Genomic DNA, 27145 nt, shown 5'->3' on the forward strand with positions numbered 1-27145 from the left:
TACATTTATGCTCTCAATTTGACATGTGTTTAATATAGAAAGCAGAAATTTCACACAAAGTATCTATTGACAGGTCTGTTAACAGACTTTGGAACAGGGGACACAAGCAGACAGAGTCATCTGCTACTCGCAATGGCCAAATATCAGGTGTATGATGATTTATGACTATTCATATCTGGGTGGAGTTGACCATGAACTACACTGTTAAAGAGACACTTAAGTTCAGGTTAATGAGGGGTCTGTGTGTTTATTGACTACTAATAAAAAAGGTCATTGATTGGAGGTTTATTCAGTGTTTGTAACTTTGCATCTCTCTATCTCACACACAAACACACACACATATACATACTGAGAGGAGTGTGTAAACAAGCACCTGGTGCCGGCCCCAAACCTCTCACTAGAAAATAATCCTATGTTGCACATCATTTTCTGTTTCCTCTCCACCTTCTTCATCCTTGTCTCCCTCTCTCACCTCAGACACTCCTCGGCGGAGATCCGGAGACACTTCAGTGGGGTCAGCCATGGTTCCCTGCCTCACCACCGGCACAGTCACAGTGCCTCTGGCTCTTTCTGCCTCAACATAGTGAGTGCTGCACTTTCACTGATAAACACTTCTGTAAAATCCAGCCTAGTAACTTCAAACTGATTCTGAACATACAAACAGGACATTCAAATTATGGATGTATGTTTATAAACACTTCATTCTGTATGCGGGAATAGGTGTGGGTAAATGTCTGTCACATCACTGCCTAATTTGATTCCGTTTACAAAGAAATATAAGAAGGTTTGTTTATATTTGGACAATATTTGGCTGAGATACAACTATTTGAAAATCTGGAATGTGAGGGTGCAAAAAAAATCGAAATACCGGTACTGAGAAAATTGCCTTTACAGTTGTCCAAATGAAATTCTTACCAATGCATATTATTAATCAAAAAGTAAATTTTTTTTACAGTAGAAAATTTTACAAAATATCTCAATGGATCATGATCTCTAAAACAATGTTTTTTTGGCTATTGCTAAGAGTAGTGGTGGGGGGTGTGAACAAAGGCCTTCTGTAGCAAATCGATTTGTTTTTGTATATTAAAAACGTAATAATCACTTTAATCTAGCTTGCACTCACACTTGTAAATGAGGCAGTTCCGAGGGAATGATATACGAGATAAGCTTTACGTATGCGCTGCTCAGAAGTGACGCACGCGGAAACGCAGCGGAGAGATCAAAACAAAACAATGGTCACTAATTAGAAGTACAAAACGAGGATTTGTAAAGAAGAATGTCAGAGGATTTCAATATAAGCCATTGCTCCTGGCAACTAATGTTGGTTTTCACAAGACTAACCGCACATTGGCAACACTGGCCTCATACGTCATTCCCCCGGAACTGCTTCCGTTTAACAACTGTGAACGCAAGCTAGATAAGTTATTATTACTTTTGAATATGGATATTTTTCTTACAAAACACATTCATTTGCTACAAAAGGCCTTTGTTTAGCCCCCGGTGTTTTTCAATGGATTGGCTTTCTATTAAACTTCTCATGGCCTGATGCAACACCTGCTGAGTGGCATCAAACAGCTTGAAAGATCAAAGACAATTTTTAAAATAATGCCAACTGAATTCGTCTGAAAGAAGAAAGTCATATACACCTAGGATGACTTCAGGGTGAGTAATTTATGGATTAATTTTCATTTTTGGCTGAAATAACCCTTTAATAGATTTAATTAATTATTTGTAATTTTTATAAATTAAAAATATATTTTGATAAAAAAGAAAAAATAATAATCTGTAATAAAAAAATAGATCTATCTATATTATTTTTATGTGTTAACTGTTAATTTTTATATAAAATTATTTTGTGTGTGTGTGTATATATATATATATATATATATATATATATATATATATATATATATATATATATATATATATATATATATATATATGAAAGTGAAAGTGACATGACATACAGCTAAGTATGGTGATCCATACTCAGAATTTGTGCTCTGCATTTAACACGTCCGAAGTGCACACACACAGCAGTGAACACTCACTGTGAACACACACACGGAGCAGTGGTCAGCCATTTTTTATGCTGCATCGCCCGGGTAGCAGTTGGGGGTTCGGTGACTTGCTCAAGGGCACTTAAGTCGTGGTATTGCCAGCCTGAGACTCGAACCCACAACCTTAGGGTAAGGAGTCAAACTCTCTAACCATTAGATGACGACTTCCCCACATATATACATATTTATATAATATGTTATTAATTGCATTCATTTAATTTATAAAAAATATACTAATATTAAATTATGATTTTTTATTTTTTATTTTAATAACATTATAAATTAATGGGAAGTTAAATTGTGTGTGTGTGTGCACATACTTAAGCTCTAACCTGTCTGTGCTTTCTCTATGCTGAAAATGGGTCAGAGCCCAGGCTACCAGACCACTGCAGCTGGTGCTTTACAGCTTACACACACACACACACACATACACAAACTCATCTGTAATTTCCATGGATTTTAGAAGCTGTTGACTTCATGGAAACATAATCTTCCCTATGATGTTTTCCCATTTTTTACATAGATTGCAGTGAAAAGCAAATGTTAATGTTATCATGTTAAAACATGAAAAACTGCTATTATTAGGATTAAATGCAGATTATAATTAAGTAATAATTTGTTAAATTATTCGTTCTTATTCATAATTATTGAATATTTGATTAATTCAGTTGTTTATGCATGATAGCTCCCTGATATGTACACATGTATCTTACATCACAAGAGAAACCCTTAAATGTAACATTCATTCCTTGTTTATTGTAAAACAATCATTTTTAACCTATTGTTAACAAAGTAGAATTGGTGTTTTTGTTTTTTTTAAGTATTTAATTATGCATCTGCATTCTTGTTTATTAGCTATCTCACCGCTAGCGAATTTTAACCCTTTCATGCACCAATGTAAACATACAATAATGGTCTACAGTACCTCTCACTTTTTTGACAGCGATCATATAATTCCTTCAGCGTTTCTTAAAGTTGAAAGCAGAATATGTACTCATAAATTGATTTAAACTCATCTTTACATTTTTGACTTTATTTATGAATGCATATGTGCCCCTGCTACTTCGTCATAGTAGAGGAAGTGGTTGTGATGTCATATCCTGGTCTTGGAAGCCACAAAATACAGACTACTTCATGCAACTCAAACCTATTGAGGAAGAGTTTTGCAGAAACAAGTTTTTTTTATTTCCGGGCAACGCCATCTTGTCAGTTGCCTCGTTACCAAGACTTTTTTGGTGAGTGTTTTCTTTCATCCTTTTCAGATGCATTTGTTCTGTCTGCTGTATGTTGGTTGCAATCAGTTGGTGGATGCAGAAATGAAACTCTAAGCTAAATTTGCACAATGCACACAGCCTGGGTGGGTTATTTTAAGCTTGATGTTGTTGAATATAGACCGGCTTTTGTTGTTGCTTCCATGCTCCAAAATGCACAATTAGGCCCCAGGATGAGAAACTTACATTTAAACCTTTGTGTTAATTAATAAAATTATATGAAAGTCAGAGTCTTTTTATTTGTCTAAGAAATGCATTGCACTTGAATGCCTTTCTGTTTCCCTGTTGCTGCTATTGAGTGAATGAGGTTACATGAGCTACGTAAATAACACCTCCACCCATAGACTATATCAGTATTCATCAACAGTTACCCTCTGCTTCTCTCTTGTCAGCTGCTGCTGATGTGCACAAACCACACAGCAAAATATAGTTCGACAGTTGCAATATTTAAATACAAAGGTTTTTAACAGTTATTATTATGCCCAAACTTTGTTCCATGTACTACCTCAAATAGACCCCAGAAATGTAAGCACTTTCTATGCAAAAAAATCTATGGATGCCCGTTTCCACCTTAATAAAAAGCTAATAGAAATTATATTTCACTATTGTAACATTTTTTTTCACAAATATGACTTTATTTCACACACTTGTGACTTTATATCTAACTATTGTGACTTTATTTCACAGTGTAACAACTTTGTTTCTACATATACAATTTTTTGTTTTCCACATTTGCAACTTTATTTCTCGTAACTGTGGTTCTATTTCCCACTATTGTGACTGCTTCTCATAATTGCAAAGTTATATCATGCTATTGCAACCTCATATCTCTCACTTGCGACTTTATTTCTTTAACGGCATTTGCAACTTTCTTGCAAATTTAGTTCATGCTATTGCAAATTTATATCTCGCAGCTGTGACTTTGTTACCATGCTTACCTTATTTCTCATTTGCGACTTTCTCAATTTTGCAACTTTATTTCTTGCGATTGCGATTTTGTTTCGCACACTTGTGACTTTATATCTCATTGGTGACTTTATTTGACAGTGTTGCTTTGTTTCTCTCTATTACAATTTGTATTTCTCTCTTTTGCAATGTTATTTCCCGTAATCGTGATTTTATTTCCCAAGTTTATTTCATGCTATTGCACCTTTCTATCCTGCAGTTGGGACTTTGTTACCATTCTGACTTTGTTTCTAATTTGTGACTTTCTCATTGTTTCAAATTTATTTCATGCAATTGCGATGTTTTTTCTCTCTCATAGTCAGTCAGTTGTGACTATTTCTCACAGTTCATCCAATTGCAATTGTTTTACACTTTTGAAACTTTATATCTCACAAATGTGACCTTATACTGGACCTCAAGATCCTCAATATTTTTGTGATCAGTTCATAGTTTGCAACTTTACAATATCTTCTCGCATATAAAGCTTATGTTATCTATTCTCACAATAACCCTGTTTATTTTTTTTACTCTGAGGCAGAAATGGGCTTCCATAGAGATCAGATGAAATCAGATAACTTAGACAGTACAGTGCGCTTCTTAAAGTTCCTCAATGAAATGCCACATACACATGATTTTCATTATATAACAAACTTATCTTGATTGACTTTTGTTTATTGATGTCTGCTGTGATGAGATTCAGCATCTACACCTTTACGTGCTTTAGATATGATAGTTTGTTTTGAAAATGTTTTATCAGAATTGTTATAGTTAGAAGTCCTTGTGTTATAAGGGCATGTTCCACTGGTAATATTGTTGTTGTACAACACTTTGCATGAGATAACTCTTCACCAAACCTTAAGTGTGAAAAAAAAATGTTTGAGAGACGTTACATAACCAGCTAGGGTTATCATAAAGTTACACCTTTATTAAATCCTTTATTTGACGTGCTTTGGTCTCTTTCCACAGGCTTGCATTAGTTTGATGGTTTAATTTTTATGCCCAATAGCCTTCTGATCAATCTGTCTCTATGAAACAGCAGTTATGTTAATGATCTTCAGCAGGTCTGGAGCTGTCTGCCTCAAGTCATGACAAAACACGCTCTGTTCCACTCTAACTTTGCTAAAAGAGGAATACAACTGTAGGCAATGCATTTTTTTTTTTTTACCGCTATGGTCTGTACATGTCATCAGCTTTAAAATGATTTATTGCTTCCCACCAGCCTCCTTCTTTGTTTCATTGTGTTATGGGGGTCATAGAGCATTCCAGTTTTTATTTTACGCATTTCATTAGCTGGTATAGAAGAAGATTAAAAACATGTCTACTTTGATACACACCACATGTTGAATTGGATTGAATTCTTTAGTGTCTATAAAAAATACAGTACTGATATATTAAGGGTAGACTTCATATTTTATGATGATTTGCTGCAACTAACTGCAGCTATTTTGCTTACAATATATGTAGACTATTTTTTATGCCATAGAGGCAGTTGATAGATATACATTCTCATAATTTACACTACTTTTGTTTCATATTATTATGTCTCAAATGGACGAGGTGATGTCTTGCAGACACTTTAATGTGTATATAATATAGGTTCTTTATTATCATCTGGTTTCATGAAGAACCTTTAACATCCATTCTGTAAAATGTTCTTTATTTTAGAAAAAGATTCTACTGATTTTTAAAATGATCTTTACACTAAGAAAAAACTATGTCATCGTTGCAAAAACCTTTTTTAAACTATTATTTTTAAGGGTGTTCATAATACCTGGTGTGTCTATACCATCAAAGAGTTCATTTTATGAGCACTAGTTTTTTGACTGGATGTCCTGGTTATCTTTATAGCCTCAGTCATATGAAGCGGTTGAGCCGGTGGACCTGGATGAGTTCCTGATGTCACAGCTGCGCAGTGGAGATGCCGAGCTCATGCAGGAGCTGGGGGAGTTCCCAGATGACGACCTGGAGGTGGAGCTGGTGGAGAGGGAATGCAGGACACTCCGCCCCTCTGTCCCAGAGCAAGGGTAGGTGCTGGATGCTCCCTGCTGGGGTTGAGAAGGTCAACTAGACAAATATCTTTGTGCTGTGTTTGTGTTGTGATGGTAATGCTGTGTGGGTAGACAGTTTACTAGATTGAGTAGAAATTTACCAATGGCTTTAATTTAGCTTTTAATAAAAGGTGGGATTTGTGGATCTCTAAAGAACAGAACCAGTATACTTATGTTGATTCAATAGGAAGGAGGGTTGACACGTCAGTTTGTATTGTTTGCATAAATTATTCATTTTCTCAAGTGAGAAATGCAAAACCACGTACAACAGAGATGAAAATTAGTTTGAACTAATTTAGGTGCAAAAATATAATAGCAGTAATAATGGTGTTTGAATATTATTGGCATTATTAGTAGTGTCAATTTATTTAATTATTTATTTAAAAATATATTTATTAAATAAATAAATATATTTATATTTATAAAATGAATAAATAAATATAAATTTATATTTATAAAATGAATACATTTAATATTTAATTTATTAGGATCATTTTATAAATAAATACATTGTTGTTTTGTAATATAATAATTGGAAGTATTATACAAAATAAAATGAAAATACACTTTGTGTTCGAAGTGTGTGTCTGTAAAGCCTTGAGTGTTGTTACGATGTGTGTGTGTGTGTGTGTCTCCAGAGTGGAGCTGGATCCTCACGTGAGGGATTGTGTTCAGAGTTACACACAGCCCTGGCTGGTGGTTGGCAGAAGGTAAATTCCCAGACTTCATTCATTTCCTGTCCCTCGTCAGGGCTGAATTTGAAATACTGCAGCTTAAATATTCTAAAAAACATAACTCAGAGAAATGACACCAGACGCACAGATACTATAATGCTGTTGTGTTTCTCACTTACAGATCTCAGGGTTATGGATGGATTGCGTACTCCGAGAGGACAGATGCTAACAGAGTCTTACAGAGACAGACGTTTGAGTCGGACGTTGAGCCTGACAAACAAGAGCAGGTAGTAAGCACAGTTTATAAAACCTTTCCTCTTTTATGCAGATGCCATTTCACAACAACAAAACAGCTACTGTAAATGGGATTTTTGTTCACATTGTTATTAGTGTCACTCAAGGACGCCACCCAACCCTACGGACACTTATATTCCTCTTTTTTGTTTGTAATTATTATTATCATTATATTTAAGCCTCTGAAGTGTGTCACCACCCACTCCATTATGTCGGCTCATTCCCTGCCATAAGACACAAACAAAACATTAAATTCCTCTTAAAAAAAGAGAAGAGTTGAAAAGAATAAGAAAAATAGGCAGAATCTTTCTCCTTTGTAATTTTCTTTTCTAGTTGTCCCCCTGACCACCATCTTGGCTCCAACCCACCCCCGTTTGTCAGAGTCCAGGGACGTAATGAGGCATGAATATTCATTCTGTCCTGACTACTTCCGTCCCAGTGCAGCTTTGCCAAGATTTAATTATCCAAACCACAAAGATTTGTTTCACTCCATGTATTTTTCATGAGTTGAGATTGAGAGTCTGCAGGAACTCCAAGATCCTCCCTTAGTTTTGGCTCCCTTAAAAGGGCCTCCACATTCACTGCAGGGGTTATTAGCAATCCGGAGGAGTACTAAATGTCCCTCTAGCCAGCTCTGTTCTGTGATGTGTGTCTTTCAGCAAGTAGATTAAGAATACAAATGGTATGGGAAGGTCTATCCCACAGGCTAGACGCAATGTATCATGGGATCCCTAGATGATGCCCACTATCAGAGCCAGTGCATATGGTTCTTATATTTGGCGATTAACAGAAATCTCTCCTAGGGTTTTGAGAATTCATCCGTCTCAAAGGCTTATAATTCCTTCCTGGAAAAAGGCATTAGTCTCAGACCTATAAGAGCTCCCCTGCTCTATTTCACATGTAGTTATGTGGCAAGTTATGTGAAGTCAGTGAAGTTAAGCAGGCTCTCAAGGTATAGTAAGATGAACGTAAAATGAAAAACAAAACTACATTGAAGGTGCAATAGGAGATCTTGGAAAATGCTAACATTGGCGGATTGGCCTGATAGCACTGAAAGCGAACGTCCCACCCTGCTTGCAATCGCTGTCCAAAGCCACGCCCCCCGGGGACGCATTTATGTTCACAGACCAGAATTGTAATAGTTATTACAATAGGCTGCATCAGCGGTTCCCAATTTCAGCACATGTTTAGTGAAGTAAAGCCCTGCTCAGTGAGTAGGAAGCAATGAACACGGTGTAGGGATCATATCGATCGGAACACAGTTCACTCACGTAGCTCACTTCTAACGAGTTGGTAATCTGAATCAGGTGTGTTTTATTTTTAACAATGAAGAACTAAATTATAATAAGCCCTTTTTTGGGTTCCAGTATCTAGATGTCTTGTGTAATATGTGGTGTAATATGTTCTCTCCTGTGCCTCAGGAAAAGTCGCCGTCCCTGCCTGCACTTTGTGATGATACAGCTCGGACCACCCTCACAAGCTCAGACTTTAACTTACGGGCCCTGCAGCCGGACCGTCGTGTGGAGAGCCTCTTGCGCTTCAGCAGCCCGGAGGAGATGGATCGTTTCAACCAGGAGGCCAGAAATAGCAGCCGCTGCGGCGAGCTCTTCGGCCTCTACCCACCTGTTGATGAGGTGCAGCTTTGTCTTACTTGCTTTATACTGTTAAACAGTGTTCTTTACTAAATATTCCTGAGTGATTCATTTTTTGTGAACACAAGGATTCAGTTAGAAGTTAAATACTGTCTTCAATCTGCCCTGGACTGTGTACAGGAGGATGCAGTCGCAATTCGGCCCATTCCTGACTGTCCCAAGGAGCACTTTGGGCAGAGGATACTAGTGCGATGCCAGACCATCAAGTAATACTTCCTTACCATCCACTATTACTGGTTATTTTCTCTGAATTGTTGGTCTGATATATGATTTTATTTCTTATTTGAAATGGTCCTCATAACATACAGTATGTACCCTTAAAATGTGGTTATATTTGGTTTTGAAATAATGTTTGTCCTTCTACAGATTTGAGATTGAAATTGAGCCCTTCTTTGCAACCATGGCCCTCTATGACCTGAAAGAGAAGAAGAAGGTCAGTTTCTAATGCTTATCTTAAAAGCTATGAAAAAATCTCAAATATGTCGTATAGTTTTTGTATTTTGACCCTTCTGCTTAAACCCATTTGCTTAAGCTGGGGAGACATAATTAATCAATATTCTTCCTGTTAGTCCTCCCACATTCTTCCACTTCAGTCTGAACAGAGCTAGAGAGACTAATGAGAGACTTTTTCATTATCCACACACAGCCATGAACATTGTTTTGTCAGGTTTAGTTTGAACTGTTTAGACCAAGGTCTATAAAACCAGTAAACATGAACCACAGCTTGTCTTTACCACAAATGTAAGAACTTCTCGGACTGACAGTCATGGATCTCAAGGAATCAGCGAGTTTTAATGCAAGCTGTGTGTATTTCCATATTAAACGGACAGACAGCAGCTATATTTAGGAGGAATATCCTGAAGTATTACATTAATCCTCTTTAGCTTTCGCTTTTACTGAAGAAGGTTAATGCAAGAGACACACCAGATGATTCATGGTAAATAGGGACTTTTTGCAGCATGTTTTTTTCCTTCTATGGCTTGGTGAAGAGAGTGTTTGGATAGGAAGAATTACCCATTTCGCAATGTTAAGAGAGAAAAACATAGTTAAGGATTTCTGACATGCCCAAGAAAGCCTTGAAGATGGGTTCTGTCAGATTGAGTGAGATTCAGTGGTTATTTGGGGGCAAACTGTGCTAATGTTGCTCTTTGTGAGGTATCTTTCTGTTATGATTGGTTCACTCGGACTGAATTTTGAGGAAGTGTTTTGGTTCTTATGCACCACAATTTCCCTTCTGTTTATTTAGAAATATGGTAAAACCCTTAGCAGGCTGGTTGTTTCATGCTATCCATGCCAGTCATGGTATTTTTTGTTTCCTTCAGATTTCAGAGAACTTCCATCTTGACATGAACTCAGATCAGTTGAAGGGTTTCCTGCGGCCTCACACTCCCCACACTGACCCCTCCACATTGGCCAGATCTGCAGTTTTCTCAATCTCCTACCCTTCTCCAGATATCTATCTGGTTGTTAAGGTAGTGTTGATTAATAGTGACTGTATACCTAAAAATAATTTAAATGCATAACTTTTTTTTTTTAACTTGAAATGACTATATATTATAAACAATTGATAAACCTATATATAGGTCAGGAGGATTAACCTACAGGTATTTGACCATTTTGAGTCTTTTTCAATTAATAAAAAGTTTTGGTACCTTAGAATATAGTTTTCACTACAGTATATTCAAGTCACCTTTATTTATTTAAACAAAACAGATTGTGTCAAACCATCTGAACAACATTCATTCGGAAAACAGCGTGTCAATGATGCACAATGACAATTAAAGGCAGTTCATCATTGAATTCAGTGATGTCATCATCCAGCTCAGTTCAGTTTAAATAATAGCTTTGCAATCATTTGCAGTTAAGTCAATGATATCGCTGTAAATGAAGTGTCCCCAACTAAGCAAGCCAGAGGCGGCAGCGGCAAGGATAGGGACCCGTTCTCACTATTAACTTGTTGCTTATTGGCATGGCTATTATTAACATACTGGCTTTTTATTAGTACTTATAAAGCACATATTATGCATGATTTTATCATTATTCCCTAATCCTACCCAATACATAAACTTTACAACTACCTTACTAATAATTAATAGGCAGCAAACTATGAGTCATAGTTAAAGGGTTGTTAATAGCGACAATTGGACCTTAACATAAAGTGAAAGTTTTCTTTATTTTTAGTGAAGTTTGAGTAAATTTCATACATTTTATGTTCACCATAATTGAAAACTTTATGGTCAGTATAACTTGTTTTATGCTTTTGTAATAAGTCTTTTATTCTCACCATTTTTCTTTCCTCTAAAACCATAATATTGTTAAATATTATTACAATTTAAAATAACTGTTTTTTTTTTTTTTCTTGATTTATTCCTGTGACTGCTTCATTTTCAGTGGCCATTACTCCAGTCTTCAGTGTCACAAGATCTGTCAGAAATCATGCTAATATGTTGCTTTGGGGCTCTTTTCTTATTATTATCAATGTTGAGGTGCTTAATATTTTTGTCTAATTAATATTAAAAACAACATTCTGACACTAATGTTAATAGTAAATATTCCCCATGATAGTGGAGATTATAATGGAGATGATTAATAGTGTGTTTGTGTTGAACGTGTGTAGATCGAGAAGGTTCTACAGCAGGGAGAGATCGGGGATTGTGCTGAACCATACATGTTACTGAAGGAGAGTGACGCTAAGGTAAACGCTGAATACTTCTCTATCTCTCAAGTTGTTTAAATACACGACATGGCCAAAAGTATGTTGACAGCCCTGCTCATTATTTGATTTTGGCATTGGTTATGACAATTACCCTGCAACCATGTGCCAATGTCTAGTTGAAAGCTTTGCCAGAAGAGTAGATTCATTATTTTGAATTCAAACAATAAGTTGGTTATCCTCTACACACTCTCTAATGATAAATACTGTAATTCATAAAACCACTTTCTTTTTTTTCTATACATCAGAACAGAGACAAGCTGGAGAAGTTGAGGAATCAGGCGGAGGGGTTTTGTCAAAGACTGGGCCGCTACAGGATGCCTTTCGCCTTTGCCACGGTCAACATCATGAGTGCCATCAACTCCACACTGGAGAGAGAAACAAGTGACACAGACAGCATCAATGGTGAAATACTGAACAGATGAACATCATTGGTCTGTTGTACTGCACTCACTCTCTAAAAAATTTCTATATCCATAATTGTGTTCCATTTTGATTATGGCACAGGCAGGAGTAGTTTGGAAAAGAAGGGATTGCCCAGACGTAACTCTGACAGATTCAGCATGATGGAGGACAACTATGTCCTGTCTGGCTTCAAACCAGCTTTTACCACGTGCACATTAATCAAGCAGGTATCACATTTATAACAAATAGAATATTCAAGAAAGAATGTAGATGGGACTTTGTTGTTTATGTACAGAGGTTCATTCAGAGTATTGGGGTCAGTAAGATTTTGTAATGTTTTTTAAAAATGTAAAACAAGTAATATTGTAAAATATCATTATAATTTAATGTTTTTAATGTAATATATTTGAACATGTGTTTATTCCTATGATGGCAAAGCTTCATTTTTAGCAACCATAACTCCAGTCTTCAATGTCACATGATCATTCAGAAATCATTCTAGTATGCTGATTTGATGCTCAAGAAACATTCATTAGATTTTTTTTTTCAGAACAGTGCTTTCCTGTGCTAAAAAAAAAACCTAACTCATTGAATTAGCTCTGGGAAAAAAATAAGCTGTTGAAATGATTAGAATTTTAGTTGGTCAGCGTGAGTGCATCATTCCACTCGTCACATTCTTCAGATTAATTGGTGCCTGCGTTCTTCAGCTAGCTCTAACATCACACTACATTCTGGAAATATTCTTCCATTTGACACTTGGGTTCATTTTTGAGATGAGCTAAATTTTTACTGTGTGTGCTGGCAGGAAGGAGAGCGTCTGAGTGACGAGGACCTGTTCAAGTTCCTGGCGGACATCAAGAGGTCGTCCGGTCAGCGGCGTGTTAAGATCATACCTGGTGAGGAGAGTTTCTAACTTGTGCCTTTTTATAGTCCAGTTCATCCACGGAAAAAACTCATATGTGTAGGAGTTAACAGTTAGTCAAACATTTATTTTCAAGGATCAAACTTTGGCATGTGACCATTTATTTATGTGTTGTTTGAAAGGTTTTCTGAAACTGGAAGTGTCCCCAGTCCCAGAGACGGTTCCCGGGTGTCTGTCCCCAGAACTGATTCCAGTGAAGCCAGTTTCTGAGAAAACTCCACGGCCGGTTAAAGAAGTGCTGGAGTTCCCTTCTAGTGAAGTCTATGTGCCTCACTGTATATATCGGTAAGCCCTCTCTGTCTCTCACACACACACATGTTGGTTTTTATGGTTTAAGGGGACTCTCCATAGGTGTAATGACATTTATACTGTACAAACGGTATTTTCCCTACACCTAAACCTACCCCTTACAAGAAACTTAATGCGTTTTTAGATTTAAAGATTAGATTAGATTTAGATTTAGATGCTCTCACACCACACCTTGTATTTCTCACGCTGAGAAGTAGGGGATAACTTGCCCCGTTTTATATACAATTTATAGATGAGGGTATATGGATTTCATAGTTGTCTCAGAGTTTTTATACAGAGTTAAATGGCACCTGCAGTACCAGCCAGTCAGAAATCAGAATGTTGTTGCTTCCGCATAAATAAGGTGATCCCACTGTAGAGAGTTTTCTCCATGGTGGGTTTGAACAAAACTAAAACTAGGAATAGATTGACTCTTGATGGGACGCTATTATCTATCATGAAGGTGCTTTATGTGGGAGCCCTCTACCCCTGTCACCAGGCATCAAAATGTGCAACCAACTCTCACAACAGAAAAAAAACTCTCTCTCTCTCTCTCTCTCTCTCTCTCTCTCTCTCTCTCTCTCTCTCTCTCTCTCTCACTCTAACACACTCACACACTGTTCAGTTGACTCGTTTGTGGCTGAATTTCTTTTTATTTTTGCTACATTTGTATTTTTGAAATGCATAGATCTATTCAGTCTTTTATCAGATTTAAATTTCTATTTGGGCTGGTCAATTATGAGCAATAGGTCAAATTTAACCTCTATAGTCCAGTTCAAATAATTGAGTGGCTCCTCCCCTTTTAGTGGCTCCTCCTGTTTGTGTGCCCCCTCCCCTAACAGAGGGGGGCAGTTGTGGCCTAATGGATAGAGAGTCAGACTTGTAACCCAAAGGTCATGGGTTCGAGTCTAAGGTCCAGCAAGCATTGTCGAGTGTACAGTGTTCTCTCCACCCTCAGAACCACAGCTGAGGTGAGACCTTTGAGCAAGGCACCGAACCCCCAACTGATCCCCAGGCACCGCTACTCTGCCTGCCCACTGTTCTGGGAGTGTGTTCACAGTGTGTGTGTTCGTTCACTACTCGCTGCTGTGACTGTGCACTTGGATGGGTTAAATGCATTAAATGCAGAGCACAAATTTCAAGTATGGGACACCACATTTGGCCACATGTTACATCCTTTCCTTTCATTCTGAATGATTTATAAGCCTTTTAGAATTATGGGGACACCGAAAGTGTCTTCATAAATGACCTTTATGTTGTAATACATGTGTCATGCCCATGTCATTATACACATTTGTGTCCTCATAAACCACATACAGTGGGGGGAATATTTATTTGACCCCCTGCTGATTTTGTAAGTTTGCCCACTTATAAAGAAATGAAGGGTTTGTTATTTGTATGGTAGGTTAAGAGACAGAAGGCCAAACAAAAAGGTTAGGAATGGATTTGCATTTCAGTGAGTGGAATAAGTATTTGATCCCCAAGCAAAACATGACATAGTACTTGGTGCAGAAACCCTTGTTGGCAAGCACTGAGGTAAGACATTTTTTGGAGTTGGTCACCAGGTTTGCACACATCTCAGGAGGGATTTTGATTCACTCGTCTTTATAGATTCTCTCTAAATCCTGAAGGTTTCTTGGCTGTTGTCTGGCAGCTCCCTCTACTGATTTTCTACAGGATTGAGGTCTGGAGACTGGCTAGGCTACTCCATGACCTTAATGTGCTTCTTCTTGAGCCACTCCTTTGTTGTTTTGGGTCATTGTAATCCTTGAAGACTTATCCATGACCCATCTTCAGTTTTCTGGCTAAGGGAAGGAGGTTCGCATCCAAGATTTTACAGTACATGGCCCTGTCCACTTGCCCCTCAACGTGGTGAAGTCATCCTCTACTTAAAGCATAATGTTCCACCTTCGTGATTGACTGTAGGGATGGTGTTCTTGGGGTCATTGTCAGGATTTCGCATCATCATCCTTCCCCCTTGAGACTAGATCTTGCACGTAGCTCCAGACCAAAGCCTATTGATGGTTGTTTTGTATTTCTTCCATTTCCGAATAATTGCACCACCAGTTGTCTCCTTCTCAACAAGCTTCTTGCTGATGGTCTTGTAGCCCATTCCAGCCTTGTGCAGATATACAATCTTTTCTCTGACATCCTTTGACAGCTCTTTGGTCTTGGCCATGGTGGAGGAGAGGTTGGAATGGAAGATACAGTATGTGTGGACAGTTGTTTTATACACCTAACACAAGAGGAGTAACTTCTTAAAGTGGCAGGACTAATCTGTGTTCCACATGGGCACATAACCAATCGGTGGGAGACAGAATTCTTACTGGTTGGTAGGGGATCAAATATTTAAGTCACTCACTGAAATGTAAATCAATTTCTAACTTTTATATAATGTGTTTTTTCAGAAATTGTTTTTTTTGTTGTTGATATTCTGTCTCTATCCGTTAAGGTAAACCTACCACAAAAACACAGACCCTTAATTTCTTTGTAAGTGGGCAAACTTAAAAAATCAGCAGGGGATCAAATATATATTTCTCCCACTGTAAACGTGCACACACACATGAGTTGTCAGGCTCAGATCTAGCAGAAATGGGATGCAGCGATTAATCACAAACCTTAAAAATGTCTTAGTTATGAGGAAAAAGGTTTGTCAGAATTTTTAGTGCAGAACTGTGGTTGGTATTAGTCACTCATTTACTATGAACACAGATAGTTGGAAAAACTGTGTGCAGGACAATGTTGCCAGGTATCATAAAAAAGCAATCAGATCTTACAAATAAAAAAAAAAATTAGCTTAACTTAAAAACACCCTGTGATCAGAGGGATGTTCGGAGGGTGTTTATAGATTAAGGACTTTGCTTAATTGGTTTTATTAATTCTAGAATAATCTTACATTTAATCAAATGCTCTATGGAAGTAAGCCAGGACAACCGGAAGCAACTTCCCTTATTTATGACTTTATGAAACATGGCAACACTGGGGCAACTAGTTTCTTCCTTGTTGTAAGTGTTGAACTGTGAGCGGTCTGCGCCATCTAGTGGCCAGTTAATGTTTTTACAGCCAATCGTGGATTCCAGATGGATTCATTATTTTGTCTGCAAATAACTTCTAGAGTTTATTTTCTTTTATGCTATTCATGTTACAGGAACCTGCTGTATGTGTATCCTCTGAGGTTGAATCTTACTAACCGTCTGACTTCAGCCAGAAACATTACGGTTAAAATCCAGTTCATGAGTGGTGAGGATCCTAGCTGTGCCATGCCTGTGAGTGCAAAACCATATTCAGATTTATTTATACATTTATATTCGAATATACATTAAGGGTATTATTTACATATATTAAACATATACATTTTCTGTTCAATTTCAATTATTGTCATTCTACCCCTGTGCAATATGTTTACAAAGCTTTAAAGAGACTATGATTTAACAGTATTATGCAAACTATATAATATAAAAATAATGTGAAATTGATTATTATTATTAATATAATAATAGTACTTGTAACTGTATTGTATGATCTCAAGTCGATTGCGAATAAATAACATAAATGAAATATATAAAACTTACACTTTAAGTGACACACCATTTAATCCCAAATGACATTTGTCTGTATAACAAAGTCATAAGGCCAAATTTCATAACTGTGTGTGTAATTGCTGTAGAGTAGATTTAAAAATGTTCTCATTTGGTGTATTTTTTGCCATTAAGCTGATATTGACCTCTCTGCACTGTCCAAAAAAGGTAATCTTTGGAAAATCAAGCGGCCCTGAGTTTCTTCAAGAGGTCTACACTCCAGTCACATACCATAACAGGTAATCATCAATCCTACAACGATTTTAGTGATCAGTATATCAAGCAATAATGTAAGGGTGGTTTCTATCTCCTCCACAGGTCTCCTGATTTCTATGATGAGATAAAGATCCGTCTTCCAGCCCGTTTAACAGAGAAGCATCATTTACTGTTCACCTTTTACCATATCAGCTGCCAGCAGAAACAGAACCAGACTGGAAGTGTGGAGGCTCTCATTGGATATTCAGTGAGTGACTCTACAGTATACAGTGCTGTTTTTTAAAAGAAATGAATACTTTTATACAGCAAGGATGCCATAAAATGATGGAAAGTGACAGTTATGACTTATTAAAATAAATTTTGTTCTTTTGAATCTTGTATCAAATATATTGGTGTCCACAAAAATATTAAGCAGCAGAACTGTTTTCAACGATGAGGATAAGAAATGTTTCTTGAGCACCAAATCAGCATATTAAAGTGATTTCTGAAGGATCATGTGACACTGGAGACTGGAGTAATGATGCTGAAAATTCAGCTGTGTCATCACAGGAATAAATTCAAATTCAAATAGATAACAATTACAGTTGTTACTGTATTTGTGATCAAATAAATGCATCTGTGGTAAAGATTATAGCCAGGGAGAAAGGTCGAACCCAGACTCCAGCGATGTTAACACTGTCCACACACAGATGAGTGACATGACTTCACTTCCTCCCTGCAGTGGTTACCCTTGCTGAACAATGACAGGCTGCAGACGGGGCAGCAGTGTCTGCCAATCGTTCTGGACAGACTTCCTTTGAACTATTCCCTGCATTCCCCAGAGGTACAGTCGACCATTTCACATCTGCCTTTTTTGGATGCCAGTCATTTCATTTTCGGAACCTTGCATTGACGTCTCGTTTGGGCACATATTCAATGATTCTTCTGTGTATATTCTGTAACCTTTTTATATGCCTTCAGAAACTGCCAGCTCAGGTACCTCCTGTTAAGTGGTTGGAGAATCATAAGGGACTGTTCAACCTTGAGCTACAAGCTGTGTCCTCAGTCCAAACACAGGTGCGAAAGCGAAACGCTCTCAGAACTAAATTTCCAGCTGGAAAGTCCAGCTTATGTCGTTTTTTGAATACTGGTGTGCTGATGCTTCCAGCATCATTTTTTAACTAGGTTAACTAGCAAGACCGCGAGGTCAATCAGTGTCATGTGAGGACCCTGCTGGTTGGCCATAAGCTAAAAAAGCTCCGAACCAACAAAACCAGACTGAGCCCTTCATTTCAGCTAAACTAAATTTACATTTTGTCATTTAATAGATGCTTTTATCCAAAGTGACTTACAAATGAGGACAATAGAAGCAATCAAGCCAACAAAAGAGCAACAATATTTAAGTGCTATGACAAATCTCAGTTAGCCTAATACAGTAAACATAGCAAGTTTAAAAAATATAATAATATAATAATAATGGCACAACAGGCAGGTAGAATACAAAAAGAATAGGAAACACCAACGTTAGAAGGTCTTTTTTGTTTTTAAAATAAAATAAAACAAGTAGTTCGAATAAAGAAAATAGAATCCTAGTGTTAGAGGCTAGCATTACAATCAATCATAGATAATATAGAATTAGAATAGAGAGTTCTAGAGTTACATTTTATTAAATGTTATTAAAGTATTCAAATATCAGCTAGTGTGAAAAATACTTATCTGAATGAAATTGACCAACCACATATAAAATGACAGGAATAAGATTTGACTGAATTATTACAGATGAAAAATTGTTTTTTTAGAAATGTTGCCTTGGAAACTAACTGAAGATTAAGGACTAAATAAATGTAAACATATTTAATAGAAAGACAAATCAAAAGCACAAAATGATCCAAAGCTCAAAAAGTCGTCAAAAGCTTAAATTAAAATAAAAACTGAAAATAGAAAAATAAATGTATTATTACATATAAAGTATTGAGAGTATTATTGATTTCTATGTACATAGTATGTATATAGTGTTTTCTTTCATTTTTTAATTAAGTTTAATTAATGTGTATGTAATGTATGCGTTATTTAAATTTTTATTAAGTATTTAGTTAATAGTTTTTATATTTTATTATATTATTATCAGAAACCTATAAAGTAAATAAAATACCAGTTTCTATAGGTAAATTTTTTTTTCTAATATTATGCAGTGAACAAATATTTCAGAAGCATTCATTAAAAGAAGTTGTTAACAAATCTTTTTATTCAATCACAGGACAGTCACCTGGAGCGTTTCTTCACTCTGTGTCACGCTCTGGAGGGCAAGGCCATATTCCCTATTCGAGTGGGAGATGAGAAGATTTCGGAAAACATGTTTGAGCACGAGCTGAAGCTCAGCATCATCTCGCTGTCTTCCTCCGGCCTGGAGCCACTGGTGCTGTTTCTGCACCAGGTCCTCGACAAGCTCTTCCGTCTCATCATGCAGCCCATGGTCATCGCTGGACAGACCGGTGCGTTTCAGATAGGAAGAGCTTTAGCTTTTCTATTACACTCACTGGAAGGACTAAAAACTCAAGACAAATTTTTTAGCATAGAAGGACATTTGATGTACTGATTTTTGCATACTGTGTCGGCGAATATGCATGTTCAGGATTGTCAGCTGGAGTTCTAATCTTGTTTTGTGCAGCAAATCTGGCCCAGATTGCATTTGAGTCTGTGGTGTCGGTGGTCAACAGTCTTCACAACAGTCAGGAGCTGGCAAAGGACCACCAGGGCAGAAACTGTCTCCTAGCAACATACCTGTACTTTGTGTTCCGCTTGCCGGACACACACCATGAAATCCACACCCCAGGTACAGTAGGGCTGTGACATCATCTTGACCGCCAAGGATGTCATTCTTCACCAGTCTGAAACCGTCCATTATTCTGTGTGGAAGAGAGGTTTTAGTGGCTTTGGGACTTGTTCTGTTGTTGTCTGTCACTGAGCTGAGGCTTATGTTCGCCAGGCACAGGAGGTCTGATGGCTCACCCTGAGAGCCGATACAGCACTCTGACTCGCGCCACGGCCACCACGGTCGGCTTGATGCTGCTCCAGTCACGGATCCGCTCCAGCAGCAACCCTGATATACCAGCACCGCAGAGCCCAGAGGACACAGAGGTCAATAACATTCTAGGAAAGGTACAGGCACAACATCAAACTTGTGCTGGACAAAAATTCATGAGCTGGAATTTGAATTGGCCACAGAATGATAGGAAGAGGAATATACTGAATTACATTTGAGGGAAATTTCATTGAATTTCTTAAATATTTAAGAATTGTATGGTTGCACTTTATTTTACAGTACATGTACTCGCATGTACTTATAGTGTACTTACAGTGTATTTATCTAAGAAAGTTCTAGTAACACAAGGTAACTACATGGGGTAGGGTTAAGTTTAGGGGTAGGTTCAGGGTTAGTACCTATTTGTTACATAGTTATTGTAATTACTATAATAAGTACATAGTATGTACATAAGGAGCAGGACTGTAAAATAAAGTGCTACCAATTGTATTATATTATATTAATATACTGAAACTGGTATTTCATTTTGTAAGAAATTTCAGAATCACTTTTATTACAGTCAGAATGAATAAGATCTCAAACATTTTATACTATATTACGTTTATCTTACCGCTATTATATTAATATACTGAAATTAATATTTTATTTCTATATAGAATTAATATTTTTTACTATAAATATGTATTATTTATATAAACTATTTATTATAAATATTTAGCATGCATAAAATATTAACATAATTTTTTTTATTGATTTTTATATCTTTTATAGTATTTATTTATAATTTTGTTAGTTTTTTTTCCAAATGTCTATATTTTCATTTATTGACTAATTATTGTACTTCAGCTTGCAATTATTTTATTTCAGTTTGCAGTTTTTTCAGTTATTTCATATTTAATTTATTTCATCTTATTTCAGGAATTAATGAATATACAAATGCAATATCATACTTACATTTTTCTAGCCAATTTGATGTTTAGCATACGTATATAAACAATAATATTAAGTATGGCTAATAAATACTATTATAGTATTTATTAATAATGAAAGAAATTTGCTTAAAATTCATATTTTGTATTTATATTTTATTACAGATTTTTCAAATAATATTTTGAAGAACACAATTTCTTTTAAATTCAAATTAACATTTTACATTCTTTTTTTACATGCACATATACACTCAATTGCCATATTTTTCTTATTGTTCACACATTTTTGGTTTCCACCAGGGTTTAAATCTTCCTGGCAGTCGCATGTCAACAGCTGGAAACGTCTCCAGTACTTCACAAAGCTCAAGCACACGGCCCACAAACAGAAAGGTTGACTTGCCTCTTCATTACCGAAGAAATCTGTCGTTTCAGCAGAGGTTGTGTTCCCTAATAAACAAATCCATGTGTCTGTGTAGTTGTTCCATGAGGAGCTGGCTCTTCAGATGGTGGTCAGCACTGGAGTCTGCAGAGAAAACGTCTACAAATACGCCTGGTTCTTCTTCGAACTTCTTGTAAGATGTTTGTGATTGAATATAAGCATGTTGCTGAGCAAACCAACTTGAAATTTCCCATATAAGATGTTTAGTGAGTTTTTTTGGGGGGGATTCTCACGGCCCATACGTACACACTCCAGGTGAAGAGCATGAGCCAGCACGTGTCTCAGCTGGATAAGAAGGCGATCTCTCGGAGGAATCGGTTTTCGGATCGTTTCAAAGACGACATCACCACGATTGTCAACGTGGTGACTGCCGAGATTGGAAACATTTTAGTAAAACAACAAAAGGTGATCGAATCCCATCCGAACAGAGACAAACAAGAGGTTAGATCCTCTGGAGGAATGTTATTTGTCAGTGCTGACGGGAAGAGATGCGTGTGTTCATTTGTCTGTAGGAGCTGGAGCAGGCAGAGAAGGTTAACATCAGCCTGGCTTTCTTCCTGTATGACCTGATGTCTCTGATGGACCGAGGCTTCGTGTTCCAGCTGGTGAAGAATTACTGCAACCAGGTCCCGCACCTCGTCTCATTTACTAATCATTATCTTAATAGAAAGAAATCATTCACAACTAATCAGTTCAGTGAACACCACAAGCCCGTTTTAACATACTTTAAAATATATTATAATATACTACATTTTCAGCATCATTACTCCAGGCTTCAGTGTCAGATGATCCTTCAGAAATCATTCTAATATGCTGATTTATTATCAGTGTTGACCCTGCTCTTTCTCTCTCTCCTCAGATGGCAGCAAAGAGCGTGAACATGTCGACTTTGATCAGTATGAGGTTGGAGTTTTTGAGGGTCCTGTGCAGTCATGAGCATTACCTCAACCTGAGCCTGTTCTTCAGCAGCCCTGCGTCTGCCCCCGCCTCCCCGTCCCCCTCCACCTCCTCACAGGTCAGTGCCGAAACATCATCAGCTGTGTCTGACCCTCACAGTATTCGGAGACGATGTAAAACCTTTGTCTCTGTCACCAGACCTCCAGCATGTGCAGTTTTCAGGACAATAAGATCGCAGCCATGTTTGATCTGTCACAAGACTTTAAGCAGCGCCATTACTTGACCGGACTGCTGCTGACCGAACTGAGCACAGCACTGGACATGGAGTCAGAGGGGTTAGTCACATTTCACATGTGTGCCAGTAAAGCGTTCAGTGAACTTTTCAAGAGTGCGTGTACTAAACGTTATTAATGAATGTGTGTATACACAGGGGGAGAGTACAACAAAAGGCCATCAACGCCACATACAGCTTATTGTGCGCTCACGATCTGGACCAGCGCTGCTCGAGGCCAGAGGTCAAGGCTAAGATTGCTGCTCTCTACCTCCCTCTAGTGGGCATTATCATCGACTCCATCAATTACCTTGACTTCACAGGTACTGCCGTACACAAGTCACATTGGTAATCTCTAGTTGCTCTTAGCCAGAGGGCCAAAATGCTGGATTATGGCTCTCTGGTGGTGCATGATGGTAGTTTGAAATGGATCCTGCTTTTCAGATCTGTGGTTTAAATGTGTGAGTGAGTATATGTTGTCTTCGCAGTATCTGACTCGCGTGGAGGTAAAGGGAAGTCCGGTGGGCCTGAGGAAGATCCTGACAGCATCACCCCCATCAATCAGTCTGTAGCATTGGCAATCGCTGGAAATCCTTTCAACACTTTAGGGAGAAATGCACTGGCCTCGGTGGCCTCTGTGGTATGGATCATTTTTTAGAATGTTAGGCCTATATATTATATGATATTATAATATATTGCATTGTATTATATCATATTAAAATAATTAAAAACATAATTGACATGTGAAATTAAATTTAACATTAAATATTTATATAATTTAACTGTATAAGAAAAAAAGTCTGTGGAGTGGTCATTGCTATTTTAGTATTTTTTATATGCAATAATAATGTTTATTAATATTTCAAAATAGATTTTATTTGAAAGAATGAGTTTCCAGTTTAATTACTGTTTAAATTGTAAAAAAAAAAATGGTGCTTTTGTCATTTTTATTAGTTTTTTTTTATATATTTTTCTGTATCTTTAAACTATTTGGATTTCAGTTATAGTTTTAGTACTTTAAGAAAAATAAGAATTTTGCCTGAGTGAAAAAACAAGTGTAGGGTTACAAGCTTAATTTCCAGTTAAATTCAATAAAGGAAAGTAATTTAATAGTTTCAGTTTTAGTTTCTGTTAACCACAACAACAACACTTGGAGTGATATGAGAGTATAGAGTTTTAGCATTCAATATATTAGACCGCAATTGACCAATCAAAATCATTCCAGAGATCCTTGTAATATGTATGGATATTTGTCTATTCATCTGATATATTCCAAAGAAACAGTCATTCTCATTTGAATATTCTTTGACAATGTATTTTGTCCAGACGGGGAAAACTAGCAACATGTTGACAGCAGAGACCAGTCGCAATCTGCTCATGTGTTTCCTGTGGATAATCAAGAACGCAGATCCGAATCTGATCCAACGCTGGACTGTGGACATTCCTTCATCTCAGATGAACCGTCTGCTGGAGCTCCTCGCCATCTGCATCTCCTGCTTTGAGTACAGGGTAAAAAACACATCAGTCACTGCAGCATCACTCGGTGACCTTCAAGAAGTGCTTAGTCACAGTGACAGGATGTACTTTGATTTGGACAGGAAGACGTCCTTTGGATGTCATTAGAAGATATTCATGTGGTGTATTGTGTGTGTGTGTGTGTGTAGGGGAAGCAGAGTTCTGATAAGGTGAGCACACAGGCCCTGCAGAAGTCTCAGCAGGCTAAAGCGCGTCTGGAGGAGGCTCTGCTGGGAGGAATCGGAGCCAGAGGACAGATGATGAAAAGGGTGGGAGGTGAGCTGCATCTCATGTTCTACTTCATATCTTAGCCTTTAAAGGAAATTCTGTCATCATTTACTTTCTTTCTTCCATGGAATACAAAGGGTATTCCTTCCTGTTTTTGTCTTTTTCTTTGCATATTTGTCACACTTGAATGATTCAGATGAATTTTTTTTTTATATTAATATGTAATATATCCAAACCTGCCTGGAACTACATTAAAAAGTAATTGCTATCTAAATCTAATAACTGGTTGTTCCACCCTTTGCAGCAACATTTGCAGAGGGTTTTTGACCCACTTTTCTTTGCAGAATTGTTTTAATTCAGCCCCATTGGAGGGTTTTCGAGCATGAAAGGACTATTTAAGTCCGGACTTTGACTTGGCCACTCCAAAAACTTAATTTAGTTGTTTTTGAGCCACTCAGAAGTGGACTTGATGGTGTGTTTGGGACCATTGTCCTGCTGCGTAACCCAAGTGTGTTTGAGCTTGAGGTCACAAACTAACGGCCGGACATTCTCCTTCAGGATTTTCTGATAGAGAGCAGAATTAATGCTTCCATCAATTATAGCAAGTGGTCCAGGTCCTGAAGTTTCAAAGCAGCTCCAGACCATCACACTACCACCACCATGTTTGATTGTTGGCATGATCTTTTTACAAAATGTTGTGTTGGTTTTACGCCAGATCTAACGGGACGCACACCTTCCAAAAAGCTTGTATACTTATTGATGCAAACTTTTGTTGCATCAGTCCACAGAATATTTCCCCTAAAGTCTTTTGGATAATCAAGATATTTTTTTGGCAAATCTGAGACGAGTCTTTGTGTTGTTTTTGGTCAGCAGTGGCTTTTGTCTTGGAACTCTCCCTTGGATGCCGTTTTTGTCCGGTCTCTTTCTTATTGCTGAATCATGAAAACTGACCTAAATTGAGGCAAGTGAGGCCTGCAGTTCTTTAGATGTTGTTCTGGGTTCTTTTACGACCTCCTGGATGAGTCGTTGTAGCGCTCTTGGAGTAATTTTGGCAGGCTGGCCACTCCTGGGAAGGTTCACCACTGTTCCATGTTTTCTCCATTTGTGGATACTGGTTCTGACCTTGGTTCACTGGAACCAGAAATGGCTTTATAACCCTTTCTAGACTGATACATGTCAACTCTTCTGTTTCTCATCTGTTCTTGAATTTCTTTAGCTCTCTTCACTTTGACAGAAATGTTCTTATTGTCTATACAGGCCTGAGTGTGGCTAGTGAAATTGAACTCCGCTTTATAAAATAATGTGCTTAATCACAGTTCTGTCATGGTTTAACAGGATTGGGCAATTACTTTTTTCACGTAGGGCCAGGTACTGTAGGTTTGAACAGCTTTTTTCCCTTAATAAATGAAATAATCATTTAAAAACAGCATGTTGAATTTACATGCATTATCTCTGTGTAATATTAAAATTAGTTTAATGGTCTGAATCTTTTAAGTGTGACAAATATGCAATTTTGTGATATTTTTCCGTCCCATAAATACATTTTAAAATGTATAAAATAAAAATCACCTCACATAAATAAATAAATAAATATATATATATATATATATATATATATATATATATATATATATATATATATGTTACAGTCAGGATATTTAAAACAGGTTACCTTTTGTTCAATACAAAATAGTATGAGTAAATCATACAGGTTTTTAAAACCTTGTTCTTGAAATACAGCTTTTTATTCATGCAGATGAATAAATTATGACATAACTATTCATTTAACTTCAGAAGGGAAAGTTGCTGTTGGCGTAATGAATAATATAATATTTGTTTTCCGCAATGCACTAAAATTATTTTTAATTTCTCGTAAAATGCTGTCTAATTTTACATGTTTACAGTCCGCAGACTTCCTTTGTTTAGATATTTTCTAAATATGTCCCGTCTTGGTGTGTTGGCTGTGTGTTGTGCAAGGTAACGACCGGACGCTGGGTCAGAGAGAGAACCTACGCTGGAGGAAAGACCTTACACAGTGGCGCCAGACAAACGACAGGCAGGACAAGTGAGCGTAAAATAGTACCATCATTTCACGCTTCACATCCATTTTACCTGTGCCACTTCTTATTTATAGTTGATTCTAGTTCTCCACGGCTCTAATCTACAGCTCAAATTAAGCTTTTTTTTTTTGTTTTGCTCAATGTCTTGTTGTTGTTTCCTCAGATCCAAAGCAGAGCTGGACCAGGAGGCCATAATCAGTGGTAACCTGGCGACTGAGACCAATCTGATAGTCCTGGACCTGCTGGAGATGATCGTACAGGTAACACACAACTCTTACCGTGGAAAGAAAAAATAGTTAGGAATTTGAGTATGGAATAATGCTTTTGGTTTGTGTCCTGGTTGCAGGCAGTTCCTCTGGCGGACTGTAAGGATAATGTGGTTGGTGGAGTGTTGAAGGTTCTGCTGCACTCTCTCACCTGTAACCAGAGCACCAGCTTCCTGTCACACTGTTTCAGCACCATACGAGCTCTCATAGTTAAGGTACTGACCGTGTGTGTGTGCCACGTTTATTCGTTTCGTCTGGCAATACACTAAAATGTGCTGAAATTGAATTTGTTTTTATTTATAACCGTAGAACAGCATTTATTATGGTTTATTTTAGTGTAACTCGTTCTAATTCTTATAGCTGTAGGCTACAACGGGTTTTGGTTGTCTACATGGTTCATTTCTGGTTCATAATTGGGTCCTGTCAGAAAAATAAATAAATAAATAAACGAA

At 37.2% G+C, this 27145-nt stretch overlaps 1 protein-coding gene across 4 annotated transcripts in view; it reads left to right on the forward strand.

Moving 5' to 3' along the window:
- Positions 1–27145, forward strand: part of dock8 (dedicator of cytokinesis 8) — a 45482-nt gene that overhangs the window by 7451 nt on the left and 10886 nt on the right. The window contains exons 2-35 of one of the 4 annotated variants that reach the window (XM_026270055.1): positions 478–583; positions 6125–6300; positions 6963–7034; positions 7180–7288; positions 8714–8926; positions 9065–9150; positions 9311–9377; positions 10267–10416; positions 11562–11639; positions 11906–12062; positions 12165–12289; positions 12868–12958; positions 13107–13269; positions 16421–16538; positions 17019–17089; positions 17169–17313; positions 17788–17889; positions 18027–18122; positions 19303–19537; positions 19714–19878; positions 20032–20204; positions 21318–21407; positions 21494–21589; positions 21712–21861; positions 21969–22082; positions 22316–22471; positions 22552–22688; positions 22784–22947; positions 23113–23264; positions 23951–24133; positions 24289–24415; positions 26345–26432; positions 26591–26687; positions 26774–26908. In XM_026270055.1, coding sequence (XP_026125840.1) covers positions 478–583; positions 6125–6300; positions 6963–7034; positions 7180–7288; positions 8714–8926; positions 9065–9150; positions 9311–9377; positions 10267–10416; positions 11562–11639; positions 11906–12062; positions 12165–12289; positions 12868–12958; positions 13107–13269; positions 16421–16538; positions 17019–17089; positions 17169–17313; positions 17788–17889; positions 18027–18122; positions 19303–19537; positions 19714–19878; positions 20032–20204; positions 21318–21407; positions 21494–21589; positions 21712–21861; positions 21969–22082; positions 22316–22471; positions 22552–22688; positions 22784–22947; positions 23113–23264; positions 23951–24133; positions 24289–24415; positions 26345–26432; positions 26591–26687; positions 26774–26908 — 4387 coding nt within the window. Of the gene's footprint in view, positions 1–477; positions 584–3188; positions 3296–6124; positions 6301–6962; positions 7035–7179; positions 7289–8713; positions 8927–9064; positions 9151–9310; positions 9378–10266; positions 10417–11561; positions 11640–11905; positions 12063–12164; positions 12290–12867; positions 12959–13106; positions 13270–16420; positions 16539–17018; positions 17090–17168; positions 17314–17787; positions 17890–18026; positions 18123–19302; positions 19538–19713; positions 19879–20031; positions 20205–21317; positions 21408–21493; positions 21590–21711; positions 21862–21968; positions 22083–22315; positions 22472–22551; positions 22689–22783; positions 22948–23112; positions 23265–23950; positions 24134–24288; positions 24416–26344; positions 26433–26590; positions 26688–26773; positions 26909–27145 lie in introns of those variants that run through there. The other 3 variants (XM_026270057.1, XM_026270056.1, XM_026270058.1) reach the window with 3 other exon arrangements.

The sequence above is a fragment of the Carassius auratus genome, chromosome 8 (assembly GCF_003368295.1).
Source record: "Carassius auratus strain Wakin chromosome 8, ASM336829v1, whole genome shotgun sequence".
Taxonomy (NCBI): Eukaryota; Metazoa; Chordata; class Actinopteri; order Cypriniformes; family Cyprinidae; genus Carassius; species Carassius auratus.